This window comes from Malaclemys terrapin, chromosome 6 (assembly GCF_027887155.1).
Source record: "Malaclemys terrapin pileata isolate rMalTer1 chromosome 6, rMalTer1.hap1, whole genome shotgun sequence".
NCBI classification, from domain to species: Eukaryota; Metazoa; Chordata; order Testudines; family Emydidae; genus Malaclemys; species Malaclemys terrapin.
Genome location: NC_071510.1, coordinates 46,905,378 through 46,933,182, shown reverse-complemented (window position 1 = coordinate 46,933,182; position 27,805 = coordinate 46,905,378). Strand labels below are relative to the sequence as shown.

The 27,805-nt window shown below is 41.4% G+C and overlaps 1 protein-coding gene across 2 annotated transcripts; it reads left to right on the top strand.

Moving 5' to 3' along the window:
* Positions 1–102: 102 nt before the first annotated feature.
* Positions 103–27,805, top strand: SLC35D2 (solute carrier family 35 member D2). 2 transcript variants are annotated; one of them, XM_054032381.1, is made up of 12 exons: positions 103–756; positions 7,594–7,625; positions 8,553–8,639; positions 12,185–12,252; positions 14,797–14,868; positions 15,910–15,978; positions 17,238–17,340; positions 19,157–19,249; positions 23,106–23,173; positions 24,341–24,419; positions 26,141–26,223; positions 26,956–27,805. In XM_054032381.1, the coding sequence occupies exons 1-12, from the start codon at positions 618–620 to the stop codon at positions 27,041–27,043; spliced, it is 981 nt and encodes a 326-aa protein (XP_053888356.1). In that variant the 5' UTR covers positions 103–617; the 3' UTR covers positions 27,044–27,805. The 2 variants fall into 2 exon arrangements, with proteins under 2 accessions (XP_053888356.1, XP_053888357.1); XM_054032382.1 differs by lacking the exon at positions 103–756 and adding an exon at positions 7,696–7,881 and having other exon boundaries at positions 7,608–7,625.

Sequence of the window (27,805 nt, the reverse complement as noted above, 5' to 3'; positions counted from 1 at the left end):
TTTTTTTAAATCATACCTACAGGCCCCATGCTTACATGCACCTTTATGTGCATCTCACACAAATGTAAGAGTGAATATGTACCTTAGCGAGAGGAAGGCAAGGAAGCCCACCTGACTGGGACGCGGGAGGAAACCAATCAGCTCGTGTCACCCCAGTGCTGAGCCGGGACTGATGAGGTGCTAGTCTACCCAACTTTTCCACGCGACAGCCTACGAGCTGGAGCTGCTGTTCTCCGCACCTCCCTGCTGCTTGGCTCCATCCACTCAGGGGCTCAGCCTGAATCAGTGCAATGGGCATGGCTGGGATCCAGCAGCGCACCTGAACGATGGGACCTTGAGCCCGGGCGCGCCCTGCCCCAGCCACACGCCTCCGAGGTTTCAGCAGGAGAGAGACAGAGGCAGCAGCGAGGCGCCCCGCTGCTGAGGGAGGAGACTGGCTGGGCGCGGACTCTTCCTGTTTCGCTGCCTTGGTGCTGAGGAGGGAGGGGCTGGGGCGGCTGCACTTGCCCTGGGTGCTGCTGTGGGACTCGCTGCGGGCATGTCCGGCGGCGCGCCTCGCCGCTCTCCAGCGGCTGGTTTGGTTGTCTGCGGCACAGGCCCGTTGCACGTAGGAGGAGATGAGCGCTAGGCAGGCCGAGGAGGAGCCGGCTGCTGCCGCCCATCCACCCCTGCCCCGGCTGCTTTCCGCCTTCTTCTATGGAACCTGCTCTTTCCTAATCGTCCTGGTGAACAAGACCGTGCTGACCACTTACCGATGAGACGAGGGGCCAGGGCTCAGTTCCCTCTGTCCGGCTCCTCCCCAGCTTTCACCCCCCCCGGAAAACGCCACTCACGCACACGCGCAGTTTGCCAGCTGCAAAAGGAATATTTATGCTGGGGCTGCCCTAATCCTCCAAAGTGGGAGCGGGATCCAACCTCAACCCAGGTTGCTGCCACCCTCCCACCCTTCCCAGGGCTTCCTTAGTTCTCCGTCCCGTCTGCAAATCCGTGGGTAGGAATAGCCAGGTTTTGGTGGGGCCGGAGGAGGGATTAAAGGTGTCTGCACCAAAACATATATATAACGACGGTTAGAGTTACACTTCCTTAGTTCAGGGTGTGCTGGCTCACTGGATAACTTGCTGTGGTGCAGACAACATATACCTGTACTTTACATGTTCACTTTCATCCTGAAAAAAGAAGAACAGGAGTACTTGTGGCACCTTAGAGACTAACAAATTTATTAGAGCATAAGATTTTGTGGACTACAGCCCACTTCTTATATGCATCCGAAGAAGTGGGCTGTAGTCCACGAAAGCTTATGCTCTAATAAATTTGTTAGTCTCTAAGGTGCCACAAGTACTCCTGTTCTTCTTTTTGCGGATACAGACTAACACGGCTGCTACTCTGAAACCTTTCATCCTGTAGGATCCCAAAGTGTACATAAGGACCATAAGTGAAATAATGGAGCCATATCTCCAGTGAAGGACAGAGGCAACCAGCCAGTGAAGTGCACTACTGTGGAGGGGGAAAAACATACTTGAATATAGAGAAATATATTAAGATTTTACTTATATGCCAGACAACTCTACTTGTTTTAATGGGAGACACCAACATCCAGGGTCCCCATAGATTATGTAATCTAGTTGGCCACCTACATCATCTATGTCTAATGCTGGTTCTATACAGAGGATAAATCAGCAGTAAATTACACATGCTATGTTAAGGACAGTTTATGTTCTTTGATTTTCACATGTAAGATAGTGTTGGTCAAGTGATACAATTCAAAGCTTGTCTTATCAAGGAATCTCTAGAGTTGCAAAGGAAACACTTTTTCCATTGCAAAGTAGGTTGGTTTACAATATCCGTACAGTCAAACGACGTTCACAGTAATGTTTTCATCACTGTAAACGATGTCTGTAATTTTGAGTACAATGATGTAGTTGTGATGCTGGCAGAGCAGGTGCCAGCTCGTGCCCAGGCCTCACTGAACACTTACAAATGCTTAGCTCGAAACCAGTCTTGTTTACCTGTGTGTTAGCATCATCAGAATAGATATTGTATATTAAGTTGATAAGATATTAGATGTTTTGTGTTTATACTTCATAAAATGCTTGTAGGATGCTGCATGTATTAATCTCACTTATAATCTCTATAGCTCATGGTGTAAAACTATATTGAGTGCTTGCATTGTAAACCTCTGTAATTGTGTATCTCAACAAACCGGAAAAGAAACATTGATTAAGGTAAAGTGCTTGCCCTGCATACAATAATGGTCCATTGAAAGCAATTGAAAGTATTCTGTAGCATCAGAGGGCAGAGACTTTGTTGATTGCATTCCTAACTGCCTCCCAAAAGAAGAGAACATCAGTTTTGGGCTCTGGAGAGGAGGGGATAAAAATCCCTGACAAGGAGAATTTGAATCTCTTGTATGCTATCTGGACTCTGAGTGGCAAGGATTCCTAAACATAAGTAGAGCGATCCCCATGCCGCTTGGCATGGATTAGCCCTGAAAAAAGACATTTTGCATGACCAATCACTACAACGCTGTCATTCTTAGGATTTAGACTGCAACTCATTTGTGTTATATGCTTGCTTGCTTTAACCTGTAAATAACTCTTATTTCTTTTGCTTAATAACCCTTTAGTTAGTTTATTACAGAATTGGCTACAAGGGTTGTCTTGGTGTGAGATCTAAGATACCAATTGATCTGGGATAAGTGACCAGTCTCTTGGGACTGGGAGCAACCTGAATATTTTGTGCTTTTTGGTGTAAGTGACCATTTATCACTAAATCCAGCTTGCGTGTGTGGCAAGATAGACTGGAGAGCCTAAGGGGACTGTCTGTGACTCCATGGTAAGACAGTTATAGTGATTCAGGAGTTCACATTTTTTACTGGGTTGGTAAAATCTAATTGTAGAACATACCACCAGTTTGGAGTGTCTGCCCTGTTTCTGACAGTCTACTCTGAGGTAGGCAGTCACAGTTGTGAGCCACTCCAGACAGCCTGACAATAGATCAGGCAGGGGAGTGGTAATCCAGGGGTCGGCAACCTGTGGCACGCGGCTCGCCAAGGTAAGTCCCCTGGCGGGCCAGGCCAGTTTGTTTACCTGCCGCGTCTGCAGGTTCGTCCGATTGCGGCTTCCACTGGCTGCGGTTCGCCGCTCCAGGACAATGGGGGCTGCGGGAAGCGGCGCAGGCCGAGGGATGTGCTGGCCACGGCTTCCTGCCACCCCCATTGGCCTGGAGCAGCGAACCACGGCCACTGGGAGCTGCGATTGGCCAAACCTGTGGACGCGGCATGTAAACAAACTGGCCCGGCCCACCAGGGTGCTTACCCTGGCGAGCCACGTGCTACAGGTTGCCGACCCCTGGCTTAATCCCTTTAATTTTAGATCAGATTTGGTTCCAATATGCACAAATAATGAAAGCAGTGTGGTAAAAAATAAGGTGTTTTTATTGCTTTTTCCCCCTCAAACTTTTATCATAATGGTTTTAAAAAAATGTCGACCAGCTCCATAGCTGGTCAAAACCCGCATGAAACCATCAGGCAAAATTTAGGCTCTTTTGAAAATTCCTGCTTAAGTGACTTGTTTGAGGTCACAGAGGGAGTCTGAACCCAGATCTCCTGAATTCCAAAGCAGAGCCCTACCCATAAGATCATTCTTCTACCTACATGCTCACAAAAAAACTCAGGGCAAATTGAAGGCCTATATCATACATCGAGGCTCACTAACACAGATCCCTGTGGCCAATGGAATTCCTTTGACTTGATTAGAAAACAAAATCAAATACAGAATTAAGAACATTTCAAGTAATAGAACAAGTCTAATAAAATATTAGTGAAAAAAGTGAATAAGTTCAGCAAGTGAATATGATTATCAGTGTTGTAATCCCATCACCAGTAGCAGCACAGAGGTGAAACAAGTACTGTTGTTAAATCTTTCCCTCTTATGTATGGGGGGAAAATAATAAAGAAGCACTTTCCTGATTTGAAGATTCTTGACAGTTCAGCTGCAAAACCACTGTTCGGTCAGATACAAAAGATTGATATTTCCCTAAACACCTGTTTAGCGCCTAATTACCTGTATACCTGAAAGTCCAACTATTTGTAGGAATCATTGTCTCTCACAGACTGATAGATAAATTCTGCAATTGAGAATCACAACAATATATAAAACTTTAAGTGTTTTGAACTAGGGATGGAAGAATTTTTTGATGTGCTGCATTTTAAGGTACAGTAACTCCACACTTAAAGTTGTCCCAGTTAACGTTGTTTCATTGCTGATCAGTTAGGGAACATGCTCATTGAAAGTTACACAATGCTCCCTTATAACATTATTTGGCAGCCGCCTGCTTTGTTCACTGCTTGCAGGAAGAGCAGCCCGTTACAGCTAGCTGGTGGGGATTTGTAACCAGGGTGGACCAGGAGCCCCCCTATCAGCTCCCCACTCCCCTAAGTTCCCTGTGCGGCAGCTGCCCAGCAGGCTATCAGTTGCCGGCAGTTCAGCTGTCCCTCCCCCCACTGCCATGTGCTGCTCCTGCCCTCTGCCTTGGAGCTGCTCCTGGGAGCCTCCTGCTTGCTGTGCGGGGCAGGGGGGAGGGGGGCTAATGTCAGGTGTCCCCCTCCCCCCTACTCCTGCCCCCTGCTTACCCCTTCTCCATATAGGGGACATGACAGAGCTCAGGACAGAGAGAGCTTGCTGGCCACAGTTGCTATCTCAACTTCCTGATATACTTAAAAAGACAATGTACTTAGAGTGGTGTCATTGTACTTAAAGGGGCAATGCGTATCTCTCTCTCTCTCCCACACACAGGGTATGTGTCTCTGTCTGTCATGCTGTCTTCCCTCCTTCCATTTGTGCTGCCTTGTAGAGTGTGAGGCTACATTAACAATAATGTGTTAACCCTTGAGGGCTCAGCCGAATGCTAGTTCATCATTTAGCAGTAAGGCATTCCCTGGAAAATATCCCACCCTCTTCCACCCTCTAACTCAGGCCTGCACAACACGCGGCCCGCGGGCCGCATGCGGCCCGCGTGGGCCCACTGTGCGGCCCGAGGGCAAGCGGTGGGGGGCGGTTTCCGGGTTCACCCCCTGCCCGGGGGGCCCAACCTCACAGCCCCGCGCGCCGCGCTCTGACTGCCCTGACAGTCAGAAGCGCGGCTGTCGGGTTCGCCCCCTGCCAGGGCAGGGAGGCCCAACCTCCCCCACCCCTGGGCAGGGGGCGAACCCGGCAGCCGCGCTTCTGACTGTCAGAGCATGGCGCGCGGGGCTGAGGTCGCCTCCCCCGGCAGGGGGCGAACCCGGCAGCCGCGCTTCTGACTGTCAGGGCTGTCAGAGCGCGGCGCGCAGGGCTGTGAGGTCACACCCCATCCCCCCCCACACACGCGTCTCCATCTCCCGCTCCTTCTGCCTGGCGTCCAGCATCACTTCCGGGGCTGCTGAGGCGGGAAGCACTGGGCATGAGGCAGAGCCGGTAAGTCCGAGCGAGGGGAGAGGCACCCAGCCTGGGCTCGAGCCGCAGCTCACGGGGGCTGGGGTCAGGGTGATGTCCAGCTCAGAGGGGCTGGGCTCGGAGCTGGGGGTCAGGGCTGCTGGGGGATGGGGTCGGGGGGTGCTTAGCTCAGAGGGGCTGGGCTCGGAGCTAGGGGTCAGGGCTGGGGGGGGGCTGGGGTCAGGGGGTGTCAGGCTCAGAGGGGCTGGCGGTCAGGGGAGTGTCCGGCTCAGAGGGGCTGGGCTCGGAGCTAGGGGTCAGGGCTGGGGAGGGATGGGGGGGATGGAGTTCGGCTGGGCTGGGTGGCGCTGGGGGGGGGGGGGCCTGTTTCAGCACGGCCAGGGGGTTTCGGCCCTCAGCTATTTTTTTTGGAGTAATATGGCCCTCGCCGCTTTATGTGCAGGCCTGCTCTAACTTCATCACCTCAACCAAGCTTCACAATCATCATTGCTGTGTACAGTATTAAATTGTTTAAAACTTATATATAGGGTTTTTTTTTTTTCCCTGTGAAAAAATTTCCCCTGGAACCTAACCCCCCTCCCCCTCCCCATTCTTATGGGGAAATTGGATTCGCTTAACATCGTTTCGCTTAAAGTTGCATTTTTCAGGAACATAAGTGAGGAGTTACTGTATACAAAGGAAAATAGTTGTAAAACAAAAAATAGACTTCTATTAAATTAATAATAAACAAAAGATATTATATCTTTTGGCTTGAAACAATAATCACATTCAGTCACAGTCCTCTTGGCCAGATGTTACTTCCGGGTTCCTCAGCCTTAGCTAAAGAATATTGCTGTCTTTACAGAGCCCAATCTCTCTCTTTTAACTTATTTATTCTAGTATTTATCAGAAACTGGAAAAAAAAGGTATACAATTTCTCCTGCATTTGCTAAAAGTTAGTGCTCTTTGAAACATACAACTATGGTCTATTATGTGTCTCCCTGATCTTGATATAATACAAGCTTTCATTTGTTGTATAGATGAATACAGACTATGTACTAATATAGTGATGAACAGAATATGTAATACATCTATCAGTAAATATCCTATCTCTTCCATTCTCTATTTCCAGAATCTCATCTCTATTTCCCAGCGGTTTTATCTCTTCCGGACCTTCTTGATCCTCTCTTTATATTATGGTTTGAGTATAGTTATGACATTCTTCCTGCTCTGTTCAGATTGTTTCTACTGCTAACACTACAGTCCTGGTCTGAGGTCACTCAGCTGAGAAGGGTACTTCCTAGTACTTGCTCAGTGGTGCTGTAACAGTTTTTTGCAACCTCTGTGATTCATAATCACATTGTCATGGAGTGCTGGACACTGGATACCTGTAGTTAGAAAGCTTGCCAAGAAATCAGATGCTTGCTTTCTTAAGCTACATGCAGACTTGCACCAAAATAGTGTCTAATACATACGTTTTGCTATTGTGGTGAAAGTTTGTGTGCAGACCAACCCTGGTGCCAACCAGTCCTGAGAGATGCTAAGTGCCTCCTGGGAAGCAGCGACTATTAAATTCATGAAGAGTTGAGGTCACTCAGCACTTAATGAGTTTGCACCCACAGATTCCAGCCTGTGTTTCTATGGAATAAGAAGCATCTGTAGACACTTGTTGCTAGACCCATCTCCTAACATCAAGATACCCATGGAGAATTAGTGCCTTACATTTTTTTAAATTAATTTATTATGGATTAAAAAAAGATCCTTGGGCGCTTTATGATTCTACAAATATCCTACTCAAACTGCATCCCTTCCATTGAAGTATCTTTGCTTTGGGCTGAAGCCAATCCACAGGGTGGAGAAATAGGCTTTTTTTTTTTTTTTTTAGCAGCCAATGTATGTTTCTGCAACATTTATACAGCCTGTGATGTATTGCATTTTGGGGGGGTAGGGGGTGAGGGGAGGAAATTGCCTTTGATTAAAATAGTGCAAGATTACCTGGGACTTCAGTGATAGTTGCCGGTTGCTCAGCACTTTTGAAAATTTGGCCAGTCATGTAGGTATCTAACATGGATTTAGACACCCATTTTTGATAAGATTGGCCTAAAGGAATAGGAACCCTATTGCTTCCTCACACTTTTGTTGTTGTGGTATGTGCGTTTATAGTTCTCTTTTCTTTTCAGATTCCCATCTCCAATGGTTCTTGGAATTGGACAGGTATGTTCAACAATAAAACTTAATATACTGTAGTTAAGATTGATAATGAAATTAAGTGCTTTCATCTTAGGCTACGTCTATACTTACCTCTGGGTTCAGCGGTAAGCAATCGATCTTCTGGGATCGATTTATCGTGTCTTGTCTAGTTGCGATAAATCAATCCCGGAAGTGCTCGCCGTCGATGCCGGTACGCCTGCTCTGCGAGAGGAGTACGCACAATTGACGGGGGAGCCTGCCTGCCTCGTGTGGACCCGCAGTAAGTACCTTGTATTTCGAACTAAGGTACTTCGACTCAGCTACGTTATTCACGTAGCTGAAGTTGCATATCTTAGTTCGAACTGGGGGGTTAGTGTGGACCAGCCCTTACAGTGCAATAATACTGTTATGGAAGAACTCACTCTTCCTCACAGTTTATCTTTTTTAACAACCTGGAGGAAATTAGGATCCAATTCATCCCTTGTGGGGGAAAACCCATGTAGAGGACTGGAAATGCTACAAACTTTCTCTTGCAAAATTTAGTCAACAAGATGCTCAGCCCTCAAAATCTGCTAGTTCCCAGGATCCGTATGGATCCCAGGGGATACACTGAAGACCTGGGATTTATGTGTGGTGGCACTGTCTCTGCATTCCCTCATAGTTTTCTCGAATTCCCTTGCAGTTTGCTAATAGGGATCCACATAATTTTTGTTCTTTGACTACAGAGGCCAAGGGGACAATAAAGCTGAGCACAATGGTGTAGCAGGAGAAAGGGAGAAATCTTTGTTAAAGAGATATCTAAACATTTGTCTACACTGGGAATGAAAAGAGTTGATGACTCAAAGAAGGAATGGGTGGGGAGAATAGAGCCCAAGAGGGAAACAGTTATTTTATATGTAAGTTTAAAATAGCGTTTGGCTCTTACATTGTGTCTTGCTTTTCTTTTTTTAGATGGCAACCACCATACTTATTCTGTATGTGTCAAAATTAAATAAGATTATTCACTTCCCTGATTTTGACAAAAGTATCCCTGTGAAGGTATGAAAAGTCTGGATTTTGAAACTAAAAGGAAATTATACCTTTGTCAATAGTCTTCTTACTGTGGTTTTTCAAAAATGTTTTCTTTGGGCAGAAGGTACAATGGAAAAAAATTGCAAACATTCTGATTTTTCCAGATGTTCCACGAAATTTTGATTTTATATCTTTATTTTATTAATTTGTTGTAAGTAGATAATTTAATTTCAATATAACAATCTTGCATTTTATAGAGACAGAATTAAATTGCAGTTTGATTATATAGTTTGTGTTTAGCATGAGAGAGGATGCATTTGAGACGGTAGTGTCTAACAATAAAATTATCTTCTCAGATCAGCCCCACAGTTTGACTCCAGTATTCTGCAGCGGGAAAACACTATTATTATTATTTATGTGTAAACAGGACCCATTTTACTACATGCACTACATACACATAGTAAGAGTGCTTATAATCTGAAAAAACAAGACAAAGGTAGGGTGACCAGATGTTCCAATTTTATAGGGACAGTCCCGATTTTTGGGACTTTTTCTTATATAGGCTCCTATTACCCCCTACCCCAATCCTGATTTTTCACATTTGCTGTCTGGTCACCCTAGACAAAGGATAGGAGAAAGGATCTATTATCTCAGTTTGTCATCCTGGGAACGGAGGCACAGAGTGAATAAGGCACTGATCCTGCAGTGAAATGCACATAGGCAGACTGTTGCATCACTGCAGAATGCCATGGAAGTCACTGGGACTTTGGATGGGTGCAGAGGTCTGCCCGTGTGCATCGTTTTGCAGGATCAGGGCCTAAATGCTTTGCCCAAGGTCACACAGGAAGTCTGGGTTCAATTCCCAGCTCTTCCATTGATCTCTTCAGTCCCAGTCTGGTACCTTAATTACAGAACCATCCTTCCTATAGGGCCTAAGAAGTTTTACCATGAACACACCTTACAACTAAAGAGCCTGATCCCATGAGCCCTATTTACATGGAATTCCCATTGAAATCAATGGGACTTCTGTGTATAGAAGTCTTGCAGGAACAGCTATGACCAGGGGGGACACCTGTCTCAGTGGGTAGGTTGGTACTAAGGGGAAGTAGCGCAAATCTCAGAAATGTATTGGATCCTTGAGACCATCTTTTTCCCCATCCAAACTGCTCCCCACATACATTCTTTCCATGCTGTACCCTTGGTGCCAGGCATTCCTTTTATATTTTTCAATATTAATGCTTTGGAGGTTTTCTGGGACTATATCTTGAGCAATCGGTGTTGCAACATTTCAGCAGTTATTTACCAGCCGTAATACCAGATTTTCCTAGTCTCAGCACGTCAGTTGCATTTATATTTGTTGATTCTTTTACTTTGTAAAGTGTGTTTAGGCTGTAATTAACTGTAGCACAGTTAGACTCCCTTTCACTTTCAAGTTCTCTTATGTCACTGTGGCTTCTCATTCCCAGCATAGAGTATTCTAGCATTGCTCTTATCCATCATGCTGTAGGAGAGCCAGAGGCCACAAAATGAAACAAAAAGGCCTCCTGCTAGATGCCAAGCACTCTCCGCCCCTCTAGAGTTGAGGGTGCTCAGCAGTTAGCATGATTGGACCCACATTTGAGATGGAGAATCTTTAAATTGCAGATAAATTTAATCTGAACTTTGAATTTGAGACCTGAGCCTGCAAACTGCTGATTTCAGTGGGAGAAGCTCTCAGTATTTGGCTTTTGTTTGGCTAATTTTTCACTGCCCTCTGAGATTGTGCGAGGTGAGCTGCAGTTGTCTGTGGTTTTTCACCATTACAATAAATGAAAATATATTCTCTTTTCCATTGCACTAAGTTCCATTTTCACCCCATATCTAAAGTTCTCTTTCTGGATAACATGCTGCAGCAGGGGGTTGTTATTACTAAATGTTTTCAGGGTCATGAGAGATTTATAGGCTATAAATAAACTGTCGCTTTTTTCTGCCTCCGTCTCCTTTGTTCTTCCCTTCCACTTGAGAGCAAATATTGCATAATTTTAAAAATAAATAAAATGTTCACGTCTATATGCTTTTGTCACATAGAGCTTTAAAAGCACAGAATTCAATGTCTCTTGGGGAACACACACAGCAACATCAGGCATGGTTGAGACATGTTTTTCCCCCGCCCCATGCCAGTCCAGCTCTGCTAGCTCATGCAGAGCCAGGCCAGAGCTATGGCTCCTCTCCATCCCCTCTGGTTACCTCTGTTGGCTTTAGACTCCCATGGTCTTTGTGTGTCAGGATACATAGCTCCTTGCATGCTCTTTTCAGGCTAGATGCAATCTGTTGTTATTTGTTTGTATTGTGGTAGGGCCCAAAGGCTTCTGTCAGAGTCATAGGGTTGTGAACTTTCTAATCACACAAAACCGAACACTCCTGCCCCGAGGCCCCACCTGTGCCCCACCCCTTCTCTAAGGCCCTGCCTCCGCTCCCTCCATCCCCCCTCCGTCCATTGCTCGCTCTCCCCCCGCACCCCACCCTCACTCACTTTCATCGGGCTGGGGCAGGGGGTTGGGCTGGGGGTGGGGTTGGGTTTGAGGGCTCTGGGGGTGGGGCCAGGCATAAGAGTTTTGGGGTGCAGGAGGGGGCTCAGGGCTGGGGCAGGGTACAGGCTCCAGGAGGAAGTTTGGGTGTGGGAGGAGACTCCGAGCTGGGACGGGGTTAGGGTGCAGAGTCCTGGCAGTGCTTACCGTGGCTCTCAGGAAGCGGCCGCCAGGTCCCTGCCATGCAGCCCCTAGGCACATGAGTGGCCAGGGAGGCTCACGCTCCCAGGTGCTGCCCCCGTTGCTCCCATTGGTCATGGTTCCTGGCCAATGGGCACTGAGGAGCTGACACTAGGGGAGGGGGCAGCGCCCGGAGTCTTCCTGGCTGCCCATACGCTTAGGGTCACAAGGACCTGGTGGCCACTTCTGGGAGCCGCGTGGAGCTAGGGCTGAAAACTGGATGCCTGGCAACCCTACAGTGTCAGGACCACATTGTTATAGGTGCTGCCCTAAAGGGCCTACAATCTAACCTAGCCCTAAACATTTAATTTTTCTTTTCAGCAGTGTGTATAGTTTATATTATTGTTCACTAAGACTCCTCAATAGCTGTACTTAAAATAATCTTTTTCTGTACATAGTAGTATATGCTCCTCTGTGTACTCTATTGTGTCCTTACAGAAGATCAGTCGTGCTTTCATTCCACCTGCTCAATTGCTTTCTGTTTTAAATCTAAATAAAACCAGTAGGTCTAGGCTAATAATCAAGTATTAATTTTGCAAAAGTGAAACCAGTCAAGTGGTGAGTATTTCTTTTTTAACGTATATTGGGCCAGATCCTCAGCTAATGTAATTCAGTGTTGCTCTATTGGAGTCAATGGAGCTATGCCAATGAACACCAGTCAAGGATCTGGGTTTGATAAAGTCAATGGATGTGAGGTTCTTTCCCCCCCATTAAGAAAAAGAATCTGTTTTAGGAATGAAGGAATTTTACACTATTAAAATAACTCAAAGTTCCTCAATAGTAAAGCATAGGTCTAATGTGAATTGTGCTCTGACTTTATTGCAGTTGTTTCCTCTGCCTCTGCTTTATGTTGGAAATCACATAAGTGGATTAACAAGCACCAGCAAACTAAGGTACAGTAAGCGCAGGTCGTAGCTAGACCATTTGGTTTTTATAATTTTATTCTTGTAGGTACAAAGTATAAGGTTAAAGGTTAAGATTTTCAAAGTAATGCTGGGGACTTAGCTGCACATTAATTTTAATGGATGATGTATGACTAAATCCCCTGCACTTCTTTTCAAATCTCAACCAAAGCAGCTGATCAGTTTACAATCTCTGTGCTGCCTTTAGGAGAGATTAGCATGGTCTGTACCAACAGAGAGAGTGAACGCAGTTTCACTGCATAGATGAATGTGTTCGTTAAATGTTTTCCTCTCTTCATGTGACTGGCCAGCATTCCATGGGTAGCTCAACAAGTGGGGTGAAACCTGTAAGAAAAATGCCTTTACGTGCATATGAATAGTTTTGAGATCTATGGTGAAAAGCCCTATATAAGACCTACGTATTTATTTATTTATTATTTTCCTTTGTATACTAAAGTCTTGCATGAGTTACGTAGAATGGTACAGGGGAGGGATGGAATTCACATGTAGTAGGAAGGGCAGGCTGTGGACAGGACATACAGAAGGCATACATACTTACATTTTCTACTCCATGGTGGTTGCCTTCACACCAGGGGTGCAGGTATAAGGATTATTGGCAGGACTGAGATGACCTAGGATCTGCTATATGAATTGAGTGACCGAGCTCCCTGTGGAAGGGAATCAGAGGCAGCATGGTTGTAGTAGCACCTGAGGCTGCAGTAGTGCCCAGGGAACAATTTCCAATAATATTATACTGGAGGGTCCCAAACTGTAGTCTATGGAGCTGGGGCTGATGGTCCTAATTTCCAGCTGAGAGAAACAGAATACACATGAGAGGGAGATGAAATGAAGAACAAAAGCAGAGGTTAAATTTTCTCCAATAAAACTATCGCTTAATGCATGGAAGACAACTAAAAACCACAAATACTTTCCTTAATTAACTTTTCCTTGTGTAAGCAGTAGGTTTGTTTACCCCCTGAATAGTATTCAGTTGTCACTGGGAGGGGAAGTGGTCTGTGTGACCATAAATGGGCATGGCAAGTGTTCTGTGAGAGAACCTCTGGTAAAATGTGGACCACACTTTGAAAAAAACATGAAAACCCCTATCATAAACCTTTCTGTGTTTTACAGTGTTTTAATTGTAAATTAAATTAGATTAAAATTAGGAATTAAAAAGAGTTTGGATGTGTGTTTCATACATTTGAGAGGCTTTGGTGGTGTGAATATATATTGTTTTTTTCTTTTTAAGATAACAAATGAATTTTCTATAATTTAAAGAGACTGAGGACCTGATTCTGAAACCCTTTATCCATGGTGTGTAGCATGTAATCACCAATAGTCCAATTAAAGTGACATGGCAATTTTCCAATGTGACTGATCCTTTTATAACTGTTGTATGGCCTGCAACAATATGGTATTTAATAATTAATTTGCTCATGTGAATTTGGAATTGCTTTAAGCTCAACAAAATCTAACAGTGAGTATTGTAGTTTGATTCACAAATTATTTTGAAATACAAAGATATTGGTCTATTATAATTTCAAATGCAAGACACCCATCTCCCACTGCAAAAGTATACTTTTAGATTTACTCATCACAATTTTGCGCCATGATTTCATATAATAACATTAAGGAATACTGCAGTGTTTTAATAGTTAATATGTAATTCACCATATGGAATTTTCCACATCTAGTTTTTGAAAGAATATGTCCTGAAGACAAGATATAGATGTATAAATCCAAGATTTCAGTGAGTTGTAAGCCTGAAACTAGGATTTGTATAATTTTTTAACATGATCACTAGTCATTACCTTGTAAAAGGGATTAATTGGTCCAGATGGCCGAGGTGTCTAATTTCCAAAACATCAGCTGCAAAGGCATTATCAATAAACACACAAGACCCTATAATGCATCATTCGGTGTATCCTAACAATCTGTTATTCAAATGCAACAATTTTTTTTAATAGACAGGGTTACTACCGACTTACATGATTCTAGTATGTTCCATCTTTTTGGTTTTATTTCATTTTTTAAATACAAAACCTGTTTGATGTTAAGCACAATCCCTTGAATTATATTTCTTTTATTCATTTATAGAGCCACATTCACTGGTCATATTTAAACTTTATAATAAAGGCCCTCATTATTTATTATAACCAGGATTTCTACAGAAAACATCAATTCAGAGGGGCTGCATTAGGTAGAATTTGAAAATAATGATTTCTATTCCTTTTCCTCTTTTTGAACTCTGAGGAGCTTTGTAACAGGTAGCCAAGTTTAGTTTGTTTTGAAAAATTGGCAGGACTCTTTATTTGCAGTGATTATGTTATCTAATCTGACTCTGGTGTCAGACTGACATTTTTATGTGTGGTAACAGGCTGAGAATTAATTTTGCTATCTTCTTAAGGCTAGTCTATTTAGTTCATCTTCTGCTTAGTGAATTTAGGTAAGAATTAAGTGAATAAAAATGCTTTGCATTTGACACAGTGCTTGGATCATTTTTTTTCTTTTTTCTTTTTTCCTTTTTTTGGACAGTTTGCCGATGTTTACAGTGCTCAGGAAGTTTACCATTCCACTTACATTACTGCTGGAAATCATCATACTTGGGTGATTTTTGTTTGTTTGTTTGTTTCATTTGCAAAATACCTTTTATTTTATGTCATTACCAAGTGGAGGATTTGTGGTATTCAGTCAGGATGTTGCATGGCTGATTTTCACTGATTAGAAAAACTCAGAGAAGAGTATAGAAACTAGTTAGAATTTATTTGTGAAAATAAAAAAAAATACACATTTTTGTGGATCTAGGACAAAATCCGCTCACCTTAATTCATATGAGTGAGTCCAGTGACTTCACTTCGCCTGAGTAACATAAGCAGGGTTTGGTCCAAATTGTTGTTTGTTAGGCTGAGGTCTGCTCTTTTTAGACACCAATCCTGCAAACTGCTCCAAACAGGCAGAGCCTTGTGCCCACGTGGAGCCCTGTGGAAGTCAGTGGAGCTATGCAGGAGGCTGCTCATGCAGAACAGCTTGGTGGGTTGGGCCTTAAAATGTACTTGCTCAATAAGGCAAAGTGGGCATCTACCAGTCTGTGTAAACAGCATTCTTTGGCCAAATTAATTAAAAATAAATCCGTTGTTTGGTATAAAAGAAATTAGAGTTGTAATAACCAGCCCCAGAATCAATAGACCAAATCATACTGTCAGTTACACAAATGCCACCCCATTGAAGACTGTGGTTGCATTAGTGTACCTGAGGCAGACTTTGTCCCACTGTCACCAGCATTGAAACATATTTTTCTTGGCTTTACTTTGGAAATTATCTAGCAGCAGAGGACCTTTGACAATTTGTGACCCTGTTTATCGAGCTATGTTTACAGAACCCAAAGTATTAGAGCATTAGCATTTTGTTACAATAACAATATCTCAAAAAAGACTATATTTAAATTATGACAAGATTAGCAAAGTAATCTTACAGGCAGAACTCTCCTTGATGTCAGAAATAACTTTTCCTGCTTAGGGCTACCAAGATTTGTCCTTCTGTTAGCTTTTTCCAAATACTAATTGTTTTTGAAGCCTTTTAAATGGACTGGAAGCCAGTTAGTTTCTTTTCTAATATGCTAAATATGGACTTGTCTAATATTTGTTACAGGAAACGATATTCACTGGGTATTATAGTCAGTGTATTTACCATCATTCTTGGGGCTTTCATAGCCGCTGGGTAAGGCTTTCATTTCTTCTCATTAAGTAATGTTTGAAGTTTATTTTTTTCTTTGTTATTAAGGGGGCAAATCTGCCCCTAGATGAGTGCAAATCCTATTAAAGAAATAAATTAGAGAAGAGATCTACTAAAGTGGAGGGGGGGAGGATCACAATCATATAAGGGCAAAATCTAGTTCTTACTGAACAATGTTTCTGTTATCTACATTTTTACTAGGTTTTGCATATACATGCTAATTTAAATAACACAACAAGCCAAAAATACACAAGAGCAACTGTTTTTCCTTGATAAAATTCTAAATATAACATAATCAAACATAAGAACCCTCCCTCCCCCCGCCAATCCTTGAGAGAAGGTGGGTGGTCTGTTGGTTGTCATGTAACTAGAGTAGGCAGTGTTCATAGTTCATATAACTTTGGAGAAGTTTAAATTTGAGATGGATCACTTTAGGAGGGGCACGGGCGGCGGAAGCTGTATTCTACTGTCTCCTCTGCCTTTCCTGTTAGAAAATTATTTTATTCGGATGGAATTCCATAAGAAATGTAGCATATTTTGGTTAGCTACATACAAAGTATAAAGCAGTTAGGTATAGTTCAGTGAATAATTTCCATCTGTCATGAATTTAATGTCTCCACCATCATTTATACAAATTGCCCTATTTGAGAATAGTAACCAAACAAAACTGAAGAGACACTTATTTCCCGTCGGATTCTACTTATAAAAATTGGTTAGATTCTAAACCATAGTTACTGCTTGTGTGAAAAAGTTCAGTAAGTATTGGACATGTTGTCAGGACTGAGCTAGAAGGAAAAACAGGGCAAAAGTAGAATGGAACAGTACTGACAGTCCTTTATTGCATGAATTTCTGTGAAGAGCTGAATTGTTTGTAATATTGACGTTTGTGGAAATGTAAAATAGTTCAGCGTACAAAAAAGACGTAGGGCAAAACCCTGAATTTGCTGGGGTTTTCAAGGTTTATATTTGTGTGTGTGTGTATATACAGTAACTCCTCACTTAAAGTCATCCGGGTTAAGTTGTTTCGTTGTTACGTTGCTGATCAATTAGGAAACATGTTCGTTTAAAGTTGTGCAATGCTCCCTTCTAACGTCATTGGCAGCGGGGAGCCCCGGGACCTTTAAATCCCCGCCGGAGCTCCGGCAGCTTAACGTCATTTCACTTAAAGTCGCATTTTTTCAAGAACATAACTACAGCGTTAAGAAAGGAGTTACTATATATATATGTATTTTTTTCCCCCCCAGATCAGATCTCTCTTTTAATTTGGAAGGCTACACCTTTGTGTTACTAAATGATATCTTCACAGCAGCAAATGGAGTATACACTAAACAGAAAATGGATCCAAAGGTAATTTTGTGGTGATCAGGTTGAACTTAGTCATTTTGTGCATGTGATAAAGGAAAGTCATCTACTGTGACTTCTTGCGTACGAGTGGGGTAACACCAAATTTAACAAAGAGAGTCAATTTCATTTGCCTTCATGTTCCAGTTAATATACATACTCTAATATAGATTGGCTTAGGGAGAAGCTGTTAGGAATTTCTCAGCCCACGCATGGGTGAGTAACATGTTTGATTTTCACTCAGTTTAGCCTCTGAGGCAGAGTGTAACATAATCTTGTTTTACCAAAGACGGAAAAAATAAACTTCATTTTCCCAAAAAGTAATTCTATCCAGAAACTAGAGTAAAAGCAAAATGTGTTTACGATATCATGCATATCTGGAGGAGAACAACTTTTTGGCCACAAATGATCTTTATCAAAGCAAAAGATTATATAAAATGAGCTGGGAGTGATGTTAATCTCAATCCAATTCTTAGTAGCCAAGTGTTTTATATCACTAAATGTGCCAACTGTTGTGGTGATGCTGGTATAACAGGTGGCTTTGGAGAGCCCCGGAACTGAACGTGCATGGAAAATGAACCATCTTGCCCCAGTGGGTGGTTCCACAAGTACATAGCATGTAATTAAGGACTTTGTGGAAGGTTGCCTCTTTCCATGCTGTACCCCCCTGGGTGGTATTGTGATCACATTAAGCATTTAATATCAATCATTTTACACTTTTTTTTCCAAACTAACAAAATCTTTGAATTTTACTCTGTTATTTTTTAAATGAAACCATTTTGGAGTTGTAATTCTTGTTTCCTTCAGTTTTTCTTGCATTTTTCTAACGCAGAAATGACCAAAACAAAATGGTGCAAGAATAAACTAACACAAAAAGAACAGATTATGCACTAATCCCTTGTAATTCAAGAAGCAATTTGCTCTCCAAAACAAGAAGTGCTATGAAGCTGGCAGGCTTTATAGCTTTAAGCACCAAGCATTAAACACCTTGGGTGAAATCTGGCCCTACTGAAGTCAATGGGAGTTTTACCATTGACTTTACTGGGGCCAGGATTTCAGCCCTACAATGGGTATATGTCCTTTAGTAATCAAAGAGGTCAAACTGAACCTATTCTGTACATTGTACTCCATCTATTTCTGCAGAATTTAAGCTTTCATTTTACAGCAAAAATTAAAACCCAGATATTTGGCTACAGTCAGGGACCACACAGTGTTGCTAAAAGGTGACCTTTGCATTCCCCTGATTCTTGGCTTCCCCTGTACCAGGCAAATCCCCCAACAAAATATTCAGCAGCCTTAGGATTGCTCTAGGTTACATCAGTTGCCAGTGACACAAAGCGCTCCATATTACCTCCCTGGGATCATCCCTTTTCTCCTCGTCACACCCACTAAACCGGAGCTGGGGAGGTGATGTAGGAGCCACTGTGTCAGCCCTACACTACTGAAGATTTACCCTATGCTAGATGTGGTGAGTTCTCTCATGGACAGCTATGTCAGGCTAAATCCTTCAGCTGTGTGACACAAAGCAGTTAAAGATTTAGACCTAACTGAGTTTCTAACTGTATGGTTATGGATATATATGTTTGAATGTGAACCAGTGCAGTGTTGCTTTACTGAGTCTGCAGACAGGCTAACTGAAATGTTAGTTCAGCTCAGTGTTTAGTTTTGAAACCCAATGGTAACAAATTTGTCATTTAAATTGTACTGCATGAAGTTTTTCACATTCATAAATAAATTGCCTGAAGGGATGTTGGTTGTTACAGGGATGTTGGTTGTTATCAAATGGTCCAGGTTTACAAAAGGTGTGTTTCATTTTTCACAGGAGCTGGGAAAATATGGAGTCCTTTTCTATAATGCTTATTTTATGGTGATACCCACAATGATTATTAGCTTCTCCACTGGAGACCTTCAGCAGGTGAGCAGCACCGTTAGACATCTCACACTAGTACACTTCCCTAATTATTTTAGTTATTTTGCTGTATCTAGAGTTCCTTGGAACAAAATGCTCTAGCGCCATTCTCCAAACTTAGGGCCACATTCTGCCCTGAACTACATCCCCGTGCGATCCTGTTAATTTCATTCGGCTTGTACATGGTGTTAGTCCAGCTATGTTCTGGCCATGAATTTTTCAGCCAGCTAGGAAGATTTTTTTTTTTTTTTCAATGTAGTGAAGTTCAATGACACAAAATGATGAGTAATCACATTGTAAATTCACTTTCCCACTTTTTCTCCATGATAAAGAACAAATAAAGCTACACTAAGTAGCACAATAGTCTTTCCTTTTTACCTTTTCCCATTACAGTTAGAACTTTGAGATTACTGCTCTCAGTATCTCTCATTTTGACTCTCTACTTCATGGGTTTTTACAAGGCACCTTTCCCTCTGTATTTGGAGGCCAGCATTTGGATTCAATATAGCTTGGGCTTTTTCTTCAACAGAAAGATCCTGCAAACCCTTACTATAATTAGTGGTCCTTAACCATAATACTAGTCCTCTGTCAGTGTGCAAAACTTACTAATGACTAATGAATAGCAGCTGGAATTACTTACAAAATAAGGCCCAAGCTGTGTCATGTGATTTATGAGCTTTCAGTTTTGCCAAATGCTCTAAAATGAGGCTGAGAGTAGCCAAAGCAAGCAACTTCCATGCCATCTATTCTTCTATCAAAGAGAGAATATTCAGAATTAGCTAGACCCAATCCCCACTTGTGACCTACATATCACTTAGTTATAAGCTCATGATAGCTCAGTGGCCCTTCATAGATAATTATAGCACATCAGTGGAGGCAGTGTTGCACAGTGGATAGAGCACTGGAGACCCACTTTCTATTCCTGGCTCTGCCACTGGCCTGCTGGATGACCTGGGGTAAGTCACATTGTCACTGCTTTGTGCCTCAGTTTCACCATCTGTAAAATGGGGTTAATGATACTGACCTCCTTTGTAAAGTGCTTTGCAATCTACTGCTGGAAAGTGCTATATAAGAGTTTATGTATTATTTATTTATTTATTATTCATTATATTGTTCTTTGCTGCACGTTGTTGGGCACTTAGTTCTTTGTGACATTCATATTGGTGTGTTCTTAAAATTCTGCAGTTACCTGGAACATTGTCACCCACTACAAATATATTATGGCTTAGTTCAGTCCTTTTTGCAAAACATCATCTTGTGGCTTCAGTCCAGTGAACCCGTGTCCCCATCACAAAAAACACAGCTGCCCCCTTAGTTGGCAGTCTCAGTGGAGGCTAAGCTTATGTGGTTATTGGGATTGAACTGCTCTCTCACACTTAGATATGATCCCTGTAAGGCAGGGTTGAGGCATTTTGATGGGAATGCATGAGGAAGTCTGCTCTGCTGCAGTCTGCGCTATGCTTGTTCTGCGAATAAATCAAGGATTTCATTGTGCTGGGCTGTTGCTCTGGCACCTTTCACAAGCAATTTCATGCACAGTTTATTTTTAAAAAGACCCCATCCCACAAATGTATCATGGCTATTGACAACACATATTTGTACCTATTAGAATTAAGTTCCAATACTATGAATAGGAGACACCTGTATAGCTGACCCAGCATGATGAATATTTACTTCAAATAATGGAAAATGCCATGGTAATGTAGAAACATTGATGAATAATCTGTAGATTAAGGGAGATACCTGTTTTTACCTGGTTGTCATGTAACAAATTTTTGTTGCTTTGGTGCTACATTACAAGGTTTTCTGCTGTAATTCAGCATGGGCACTGTGCAGTCTGTGCCCTGTAATGAGAAGAGACAACCACTTGCCAACCAAAATATTTGTGTTCAATCTGTGTGGAATGGAAACTGTTCCCACTCCCGCTGATTCATACAGATCTGGTAGAGTAAAGCATCCCATAGGCTGGCAGTGAGGAAAGAGTAATCTAGGAGTGTCTTGTTATTAATTTGTCCTTAACACAGCTGGCTGATTGATTGTTAGTGGAGTATGAACTAACAAAACAGAAATGAAGTGTCTTCAGTAACTGTAACAATCATGATTCCAGTTTATCATCAAAGTTAATGCAAATGAATCTTATTGACACATTTAGTAGTGACTGATATGTGCATTTTTTGTTTAGTTGTGTTTCTTCCCAAGGAACAACCTTCAGAGTGATATAGGAGCCTTTTGTTTGACTAGATACATGAAATTTTTCAGATACGAAGTAGTGCTGCCCTTGCACACTGGAAACAAATCTTGATAACATGAGCGAGTGTTTTGATCTCCCCCATACACAATTGCATATTTTTAGGGAGCAGAGTAAGGGCTTCTTTTCACCTCAAAGGCAAAAACGTGTGCACTTCCAAGAAAATATTGCCCAACACCCATATGTGAAAGTGGTAGAAAAATGAGTGTTCAGTATAGCTAGCCCTCCCTTTCATACGGCTATGCATAATGGGTGTTGATAGGACAGAAGATCAAACAAACTATTGTTAATCCTCAAAACAGCTACAGCTAAGAATCCAGACAAGTCACTTGGGGGGTCTGATTTTCAAAAATGTAGAGAGGTCAAATTGCAGTCCTTCTTTGCGTGCACATTTACCATCTGTGCCCAGTAACTGGAGAACTGCATGTAAAACAAGGCTAGCAGGTGCCTGCCTGCTTGTATGTGCGTAAATTCCTGCTTTGCATGCAACCTGCAGTAAGTGTGCTTGTAAAAGATGTGGATCTTAACTCCACTTATGAAAACCAAGCCCTGGTTTACATCTATAAAAGATAGCATAAAAGAGGGTGGGTTATTTTAATAGTTGAGGACGTTTCCAAAGGTAAAGGTTTTTCCCTCTCTAAATTATACCTTACTGTTTGATACTGTTGCTCACCCCCCAACAAGACAGTCTGCATGCTGAATCCTGCAAACACTTTCTCATATGAGTGGTCCCATTGAATTGTCAGTAATCCTTATCTGGGTTGAGTAGAATGGGTCTAATTAAGTGAATAAGGATGATTTGCACGATTGGGGCTATAGTCTCTTCTATCCAAGGATCTCCTAGTGCTTACAAATTTTAGTCACAAAACTCCCCTGTAAGATTAAGAATTATCATCTCCAGCTGTACAGGCAGAAATTGAGGTCCAGGCAGGTTAAGTGACTTGCCCTGGGTCATATCAGAAGCCTGTGGCAGAGAGGGGACTAGATCCCAGAGCTGCTTATATCTAATCTCATGCTTGAAAACCTTCTAAAAGACACATTCATTTGTAAAATCTCACTGAAAAGAAGGATTAGGGTCTGATCCTGTATCCAGTAATATCTGTAGCAATGCTCCCTTTGCTTTCAGTAGGTGCAGAATTAGGTCCTAAAAGCTGTGAATATGCAATACATTGATATAGAATAGGTGTCTTTTCTGGAGAAGATTTAATTCTTTATCCTTTAACTAGTTTTAGTGTAAATTCTAGTTTGTTGCATATTAATGATATGCACTATTAGGCAACAGCATCAACGAATGAGAGTTCAAACCAAGATTCTGTATAAAGAATTATTCATTTGTTGCATAGTGTTTGCAACATGCAGTCTAATGTGACTGCTCTGTAAAGATTGCTGTACCAGACAAAATTAAAGAATATGTTACAAATCAATTGCACTGTTAGCCTGCTAAATGTATAAATCTGTCTCCCAGGTGAATATAAACCCTCCATAATTCTAGCATGAATTGTAATCAATTGTTTTTCTTATTTTGGACATTTTCATTTTAACAATGTTTCCATGAATGTATATACCGTATTTAATTATACAGTATTTAATTGCATATTTCTTTCTTTTTAATAGGTCACAGATTTCAAGCACTGGACAAATCTTTTATTTCTCTTTCAGTTTCTTCTCTCCTGCTTCTTGGGGTAAGAAGGCAGTGATATATGAAGAGGTTTTGGCAGCAATTTTATTTCATCTCTCAGAAATGTAGTTAGTTAGGTAGAAAACAGTAAATACTCAAGATAGTTCTCTGGGAATTTCTAGGAGAATGTACTTCATTGAAATGTAAGATGGTAAAGTTCAGGAGATTTCTAAGAACGTGGACAATGATCAGAACACTTGCTGGCACTTTTTTTTTTTTTTAACTGTGGTGGTCAGAAACATGACTCTAAAATGTCATCTCCAAATTATATGAGCTTATTGCACTGAGTTTAATAGATTGCATATTATTTAGGGTAGGGACTATGTTTATTTATTCTTTAAAGCACCTAGCACAATTCAAGTGCTATACAAATGATGAATATGAATAAAACACGAGCCTTTGCTACAGTTAGCAGAGCAAATAAAAATATAGGAAAGTGAGCTGGATTCTATTCTGTCTCGCTGCATCTCCAGCCAGTGTCAAGTAAGTACACATAACGAAATTGGTACTACTGGTGGTGATTTAAAAGGCAGAGAAGATGCAGCCTGATGTGCATCTCGGGTGGGGCTTGCACAGCTGACATTTATAAAAAATCATTTTTAGACTTGTAATCTGAACAAATTTGGTATGGGAGTCATGAAAAGAAACTAAACCCTAATCCTACCATGTCTTTTTCAGAGCTGCTTTTTCAGAATGCTGAATGTACTTCAAAGGAACCAATAAGTTTGAGGACTTCAGTCGGGCTTTGATCATGCAAGGTCCTGAGCACTTCAAAGTGTTTCTGAGCATCCTTGGCTCCCATTGGTGTTAATAAGAGACAAGGATGCTTAGCACCTCTTAGAAGCTGTCCGTGCCTTGAAGGGTCAGGACCTAGGTCAGTTTAGGGGTAGTCCACAACCTATGGACAGAGATATAGAGATTGTGTTTCTAAAAGAAGCTATAGCACAATTTAACACTAGAAGTGCTAATGTAAATCTTACTATCCTGGGTCACCCTGAAGTAGGGCCATTCAGTATTGTACTTAATGTAACCCAGTGTCAGTCATATGTTTTTTACTTTAAAAGTCATAAACCTTTTACTTTTGATTTAACTGGAATACCATTGTATAATGTTGAATTGTTTAATAGATTCATGTGGAATGAATTTACTAAGATTTGTTTCTTCGCCTTAGGTTTCTCTTAATGTATTCTACAGTCTTGTGCAGCCATTACAATTCTGCACTTACGACATCAGTGGTTGGTGCAATCAAGGTAAGTGGTAGCAGGAAAAAAGAGTGAGAACACTGAAATAGTGAAGAATATTCAGAACATGGTGAAGAGTATTCAGTCACCAAGTCTTGCTGATGTTGTGAGTGTATGTATGAACTGGAAACACAACAAATGGCTAATCCATGTCTTGGTGGCAGTGCTACATTTGCCAGTACAGGAGATCCACATTAGGAGAATGAGTATAATTTCTCCCAGGACTAAGTGAAGCTCAGATATATTGTAGAAATGAACATTACTCCGGCCTTCCCTGCTTGATAAAGCTGCACCAGTGTAATTAAAGGTGTGATTTTAAACTGATTTAGTTAATCTGATGCAAGCTCCTGTTTGAACACATTTATTTCAGTTTAAGTGACTTATTTTGGTTTATCTTAAACCGATTCCTAATTCACTTAAGATAATACAAACAAAGCATGGTTTAACTAAACCAATTAAATAAATTAAATTAAATAACAAAAGTGCAACTCCCTCATGTAGATAAGGCCTGAGTGTCCATGTGAGAAGGTCACTGACTGCACAATTGACTCCTCTTGCCAGCCTATTCATGGAGGAGAACACAAGAGTTGTCAAATGAAAGAAGAGTACTGGTTTAAAAAAAACCAAACTGGTAAAATGGTTCTCAGTCTGAACAAAGGAGAGAAGATCCTAAGCATCTCCTCTATAATGGCCTTGGTTGGACTGGATGCAAAAGCTTAGAGAAGCCTCAATTGGATGGCTCCAACATGTTTAAATTTGTCAAAGGAGCATTGAAGTCGCTGTCTTCTGAATGTTTTCTTTTCTAATTCCTGCAAGCATTAAAGTGGAAACCTTATCTCTCAGATCTGATCCGTGCATTGTTGTTTTAAATTTTGTACATTTGCCCTGAGACATCTGGATAGGGCACATTACAAATCGGAAAATAACTAAAGAAATGCGGATCATTATAGGCACAATAAAATCAATGCCACAGACATTGCTTTGTATACTGGTTCACATATATCCACCCCAAATTTAAAGTGACATAAGAATCCTTTAGGCGTTTTGTCATAAACAAGGGAACAAGGGTCTTCCAATACATGAAGACCCAAATAACATACCAAAATTTGGTCAGTATAATAATCCCTGCATCTGTAATTTTCACTCCATGCATCTGAAGAAGTGGGTTTTTTACCCATGAAAGCTTATGCCCAAATAAATCTAAATAACACACCCTTTTGCAGTGAAGAGGAACCCTCCTTATATTGCAAAAAGTAGCATCCATTTTTTTGGGGTGGGGAGGGCCCAATTTGTGCCAACAGTTGAATAGCCAGTGCAAATCTGAATGCCAGCACTTCTACACAATTGCAGACGTAAATTAAGACACTATAGACACAGATGCTGAGATTTTCACCTGAAAAAGAGAAGTTGGGCTCAGCTGAAAATGTACCCTGCAAAAAAGGTACATAGAAAAGTATTAAAGAAATAGTCCTTGGAATTTCTGGTCCTTCAAAAACATTCTACCTGAATCAGCTTGTAGTGAATTGTTCATATTTGGGAAAATTGATGATTGTTTATTATATATTGTTTTTACATTATCGGTAAACTTGCCACACTGTGAAACTGATTTTAGTAATAGTTTTTTAAAGGACAACAGCTAAAAACATTCAAAAGCAAATTAACTTGATGACATCTAAGTTCTCAGAGGCTAAAATTGTTTAGTAAATGCATGGCTTTTGATTTCTTTTCAGAATATATCCATTGCTTATATTGGAATGTTGGTTGGTGGAGACTACATATTCTCTATATTAAACTTTATAGGGCTAAATATTTGGTAAGTGGAATCTGACTGGTCTTCATTTGGTAAAACTGAGAAACTATTCCTTAATGAGCACTAGTTTGTTTTTGTTTCAGTTGGCCAATTTGGCTGAGGTAATTTTGAAACCTGTGGCTGGGCAAGTGCTATATGTTGCCTCAAGATGTAAAATGAATTAGGATCAGTTCTAATTTTTATGTCTATTTATGTTTGTTTCTGTATATTTATTTTGTCATATTAAGATTGTAATTATGTAGATATACCTGCAGTTTTACTACTAGGAGCTGTAGCTCATTATTTTTTATGAGCAGAGCTGGGTCTTGTCAGTTTGGGGATGAGACATCTAAGGAAACTCCAAGTATTGCAGGAAATGGGAATGTTGATTCAATGAGATGTGCTCAAGCCTGTGACTTTGTTACTGAATCTGTGTGCCAGGATGGTGTACTTTCAGTAGGAGTAATCATTTTTCATTTCCAGTTCATAAAATCTGTTGTGTTACCTGCATCCCAACCCATATGGATGCTATAGAGTGGTTATTTATTGATTTTCCCCTTCCCCCGTGTATTCAGGGCCAGATTCTCTGCTCATGTAAATCAGTGTAGCTCTAAGCTATATAAATTTACACCAGCTGAGAATCTGGCTCTCTGTCTGTAAAGCACTTTGAAATCTTTTGGAAGGAAAGTTGTTATATACATATCTGATTTTTGTCAGCAAGTATTCCTCACCCTGTGTCTGCTCTCTCTTCTTTAGCATGGCAGGAGGACTGAGATATTCATTTTTAACATTAAGAGACAACAACAAGCCTAAGCAGCCTACAGATGTAGAAAACACATCTTGATTCAAAGAGCTAGCAAAAATGAATAACGTGAAAGGCAGTGAAGATGCAAGCTCCCTAAACAGCACTGCCATGAAGTTAATCAAGCACATGCAGCAGGAATGTATCTGAAATGAGAAAACTACCTCAGTTACCATTGCGTGCACACATTGAATAGGCTCAGAAGTGTTCTTACACACACTGTTGCCACTTATTTTTGTTTTATTCTTTTACACCAAGACTGACTTATAATATGGGAACATCTATCCAAAGTAATTAGCTAGTTGTGACTGTCTTTATTCTTCTTGCCATTGACAATATTTGTACTCAGCCAAATCTTAAATTTCGTACTCAGTTTTCATCAATTCTTGTGAGGCAAAACTCCCACTAAAGACAATGGGGGCTTGATTCATTTCTGTCCTGTACCTTGCAGACTTTTTTACATCTACAAAGAGGGTGTACAATGCTACCAAATCAAAATGGTTTTACACCCACTTTGCACTAGTGTAAATGATTGCACAACTGGATCCTGGCTCACTACAAAAGCAGTTTTCCCTCTTTTGGTATTGACACCTCCTCATCAATTATTGGGAGTGGACCACATCCAATCTGACTGAATTGGCCTTGTCAACACTGGTTCTCCACTTGTAAGGCAACTCCCTTCTCTTCATGTGCCAATATATTTATGCCTGTATCTGTAATTTTCATTCCATGCATCTGAAGAAGTGGGGTTTTTTTTACCCACGAAAGCTTATGCCCAAATAAATCTGTTAGTCTTTAAAGTGC

Bases quoted from the DNA above. Each gene is read 5' to 3' on its own strand.
- SLC35D2 (XM_054032381.1), top strand. From the start codon at position 618: ATGAGCGCTAGGCAGGCCGAGGAGGAGCCGGCTGCTGCCGCCCATCCA. The intron at 17,341-19,156 runs GTAATTTTGTGG...CATTTTTCACAG, and splicing joins AACAGAAAATGGATCCAAAG to GAGCTGGGAAAATATGGAGT. The intron at 23,174-24,340 runs GTAAGAAGGCAG...TCTTCGCCTTAG, and splicing joins CTTCTCTCCTGCTTCTTGGG to GTTTCTCTTAATGTATTCTA.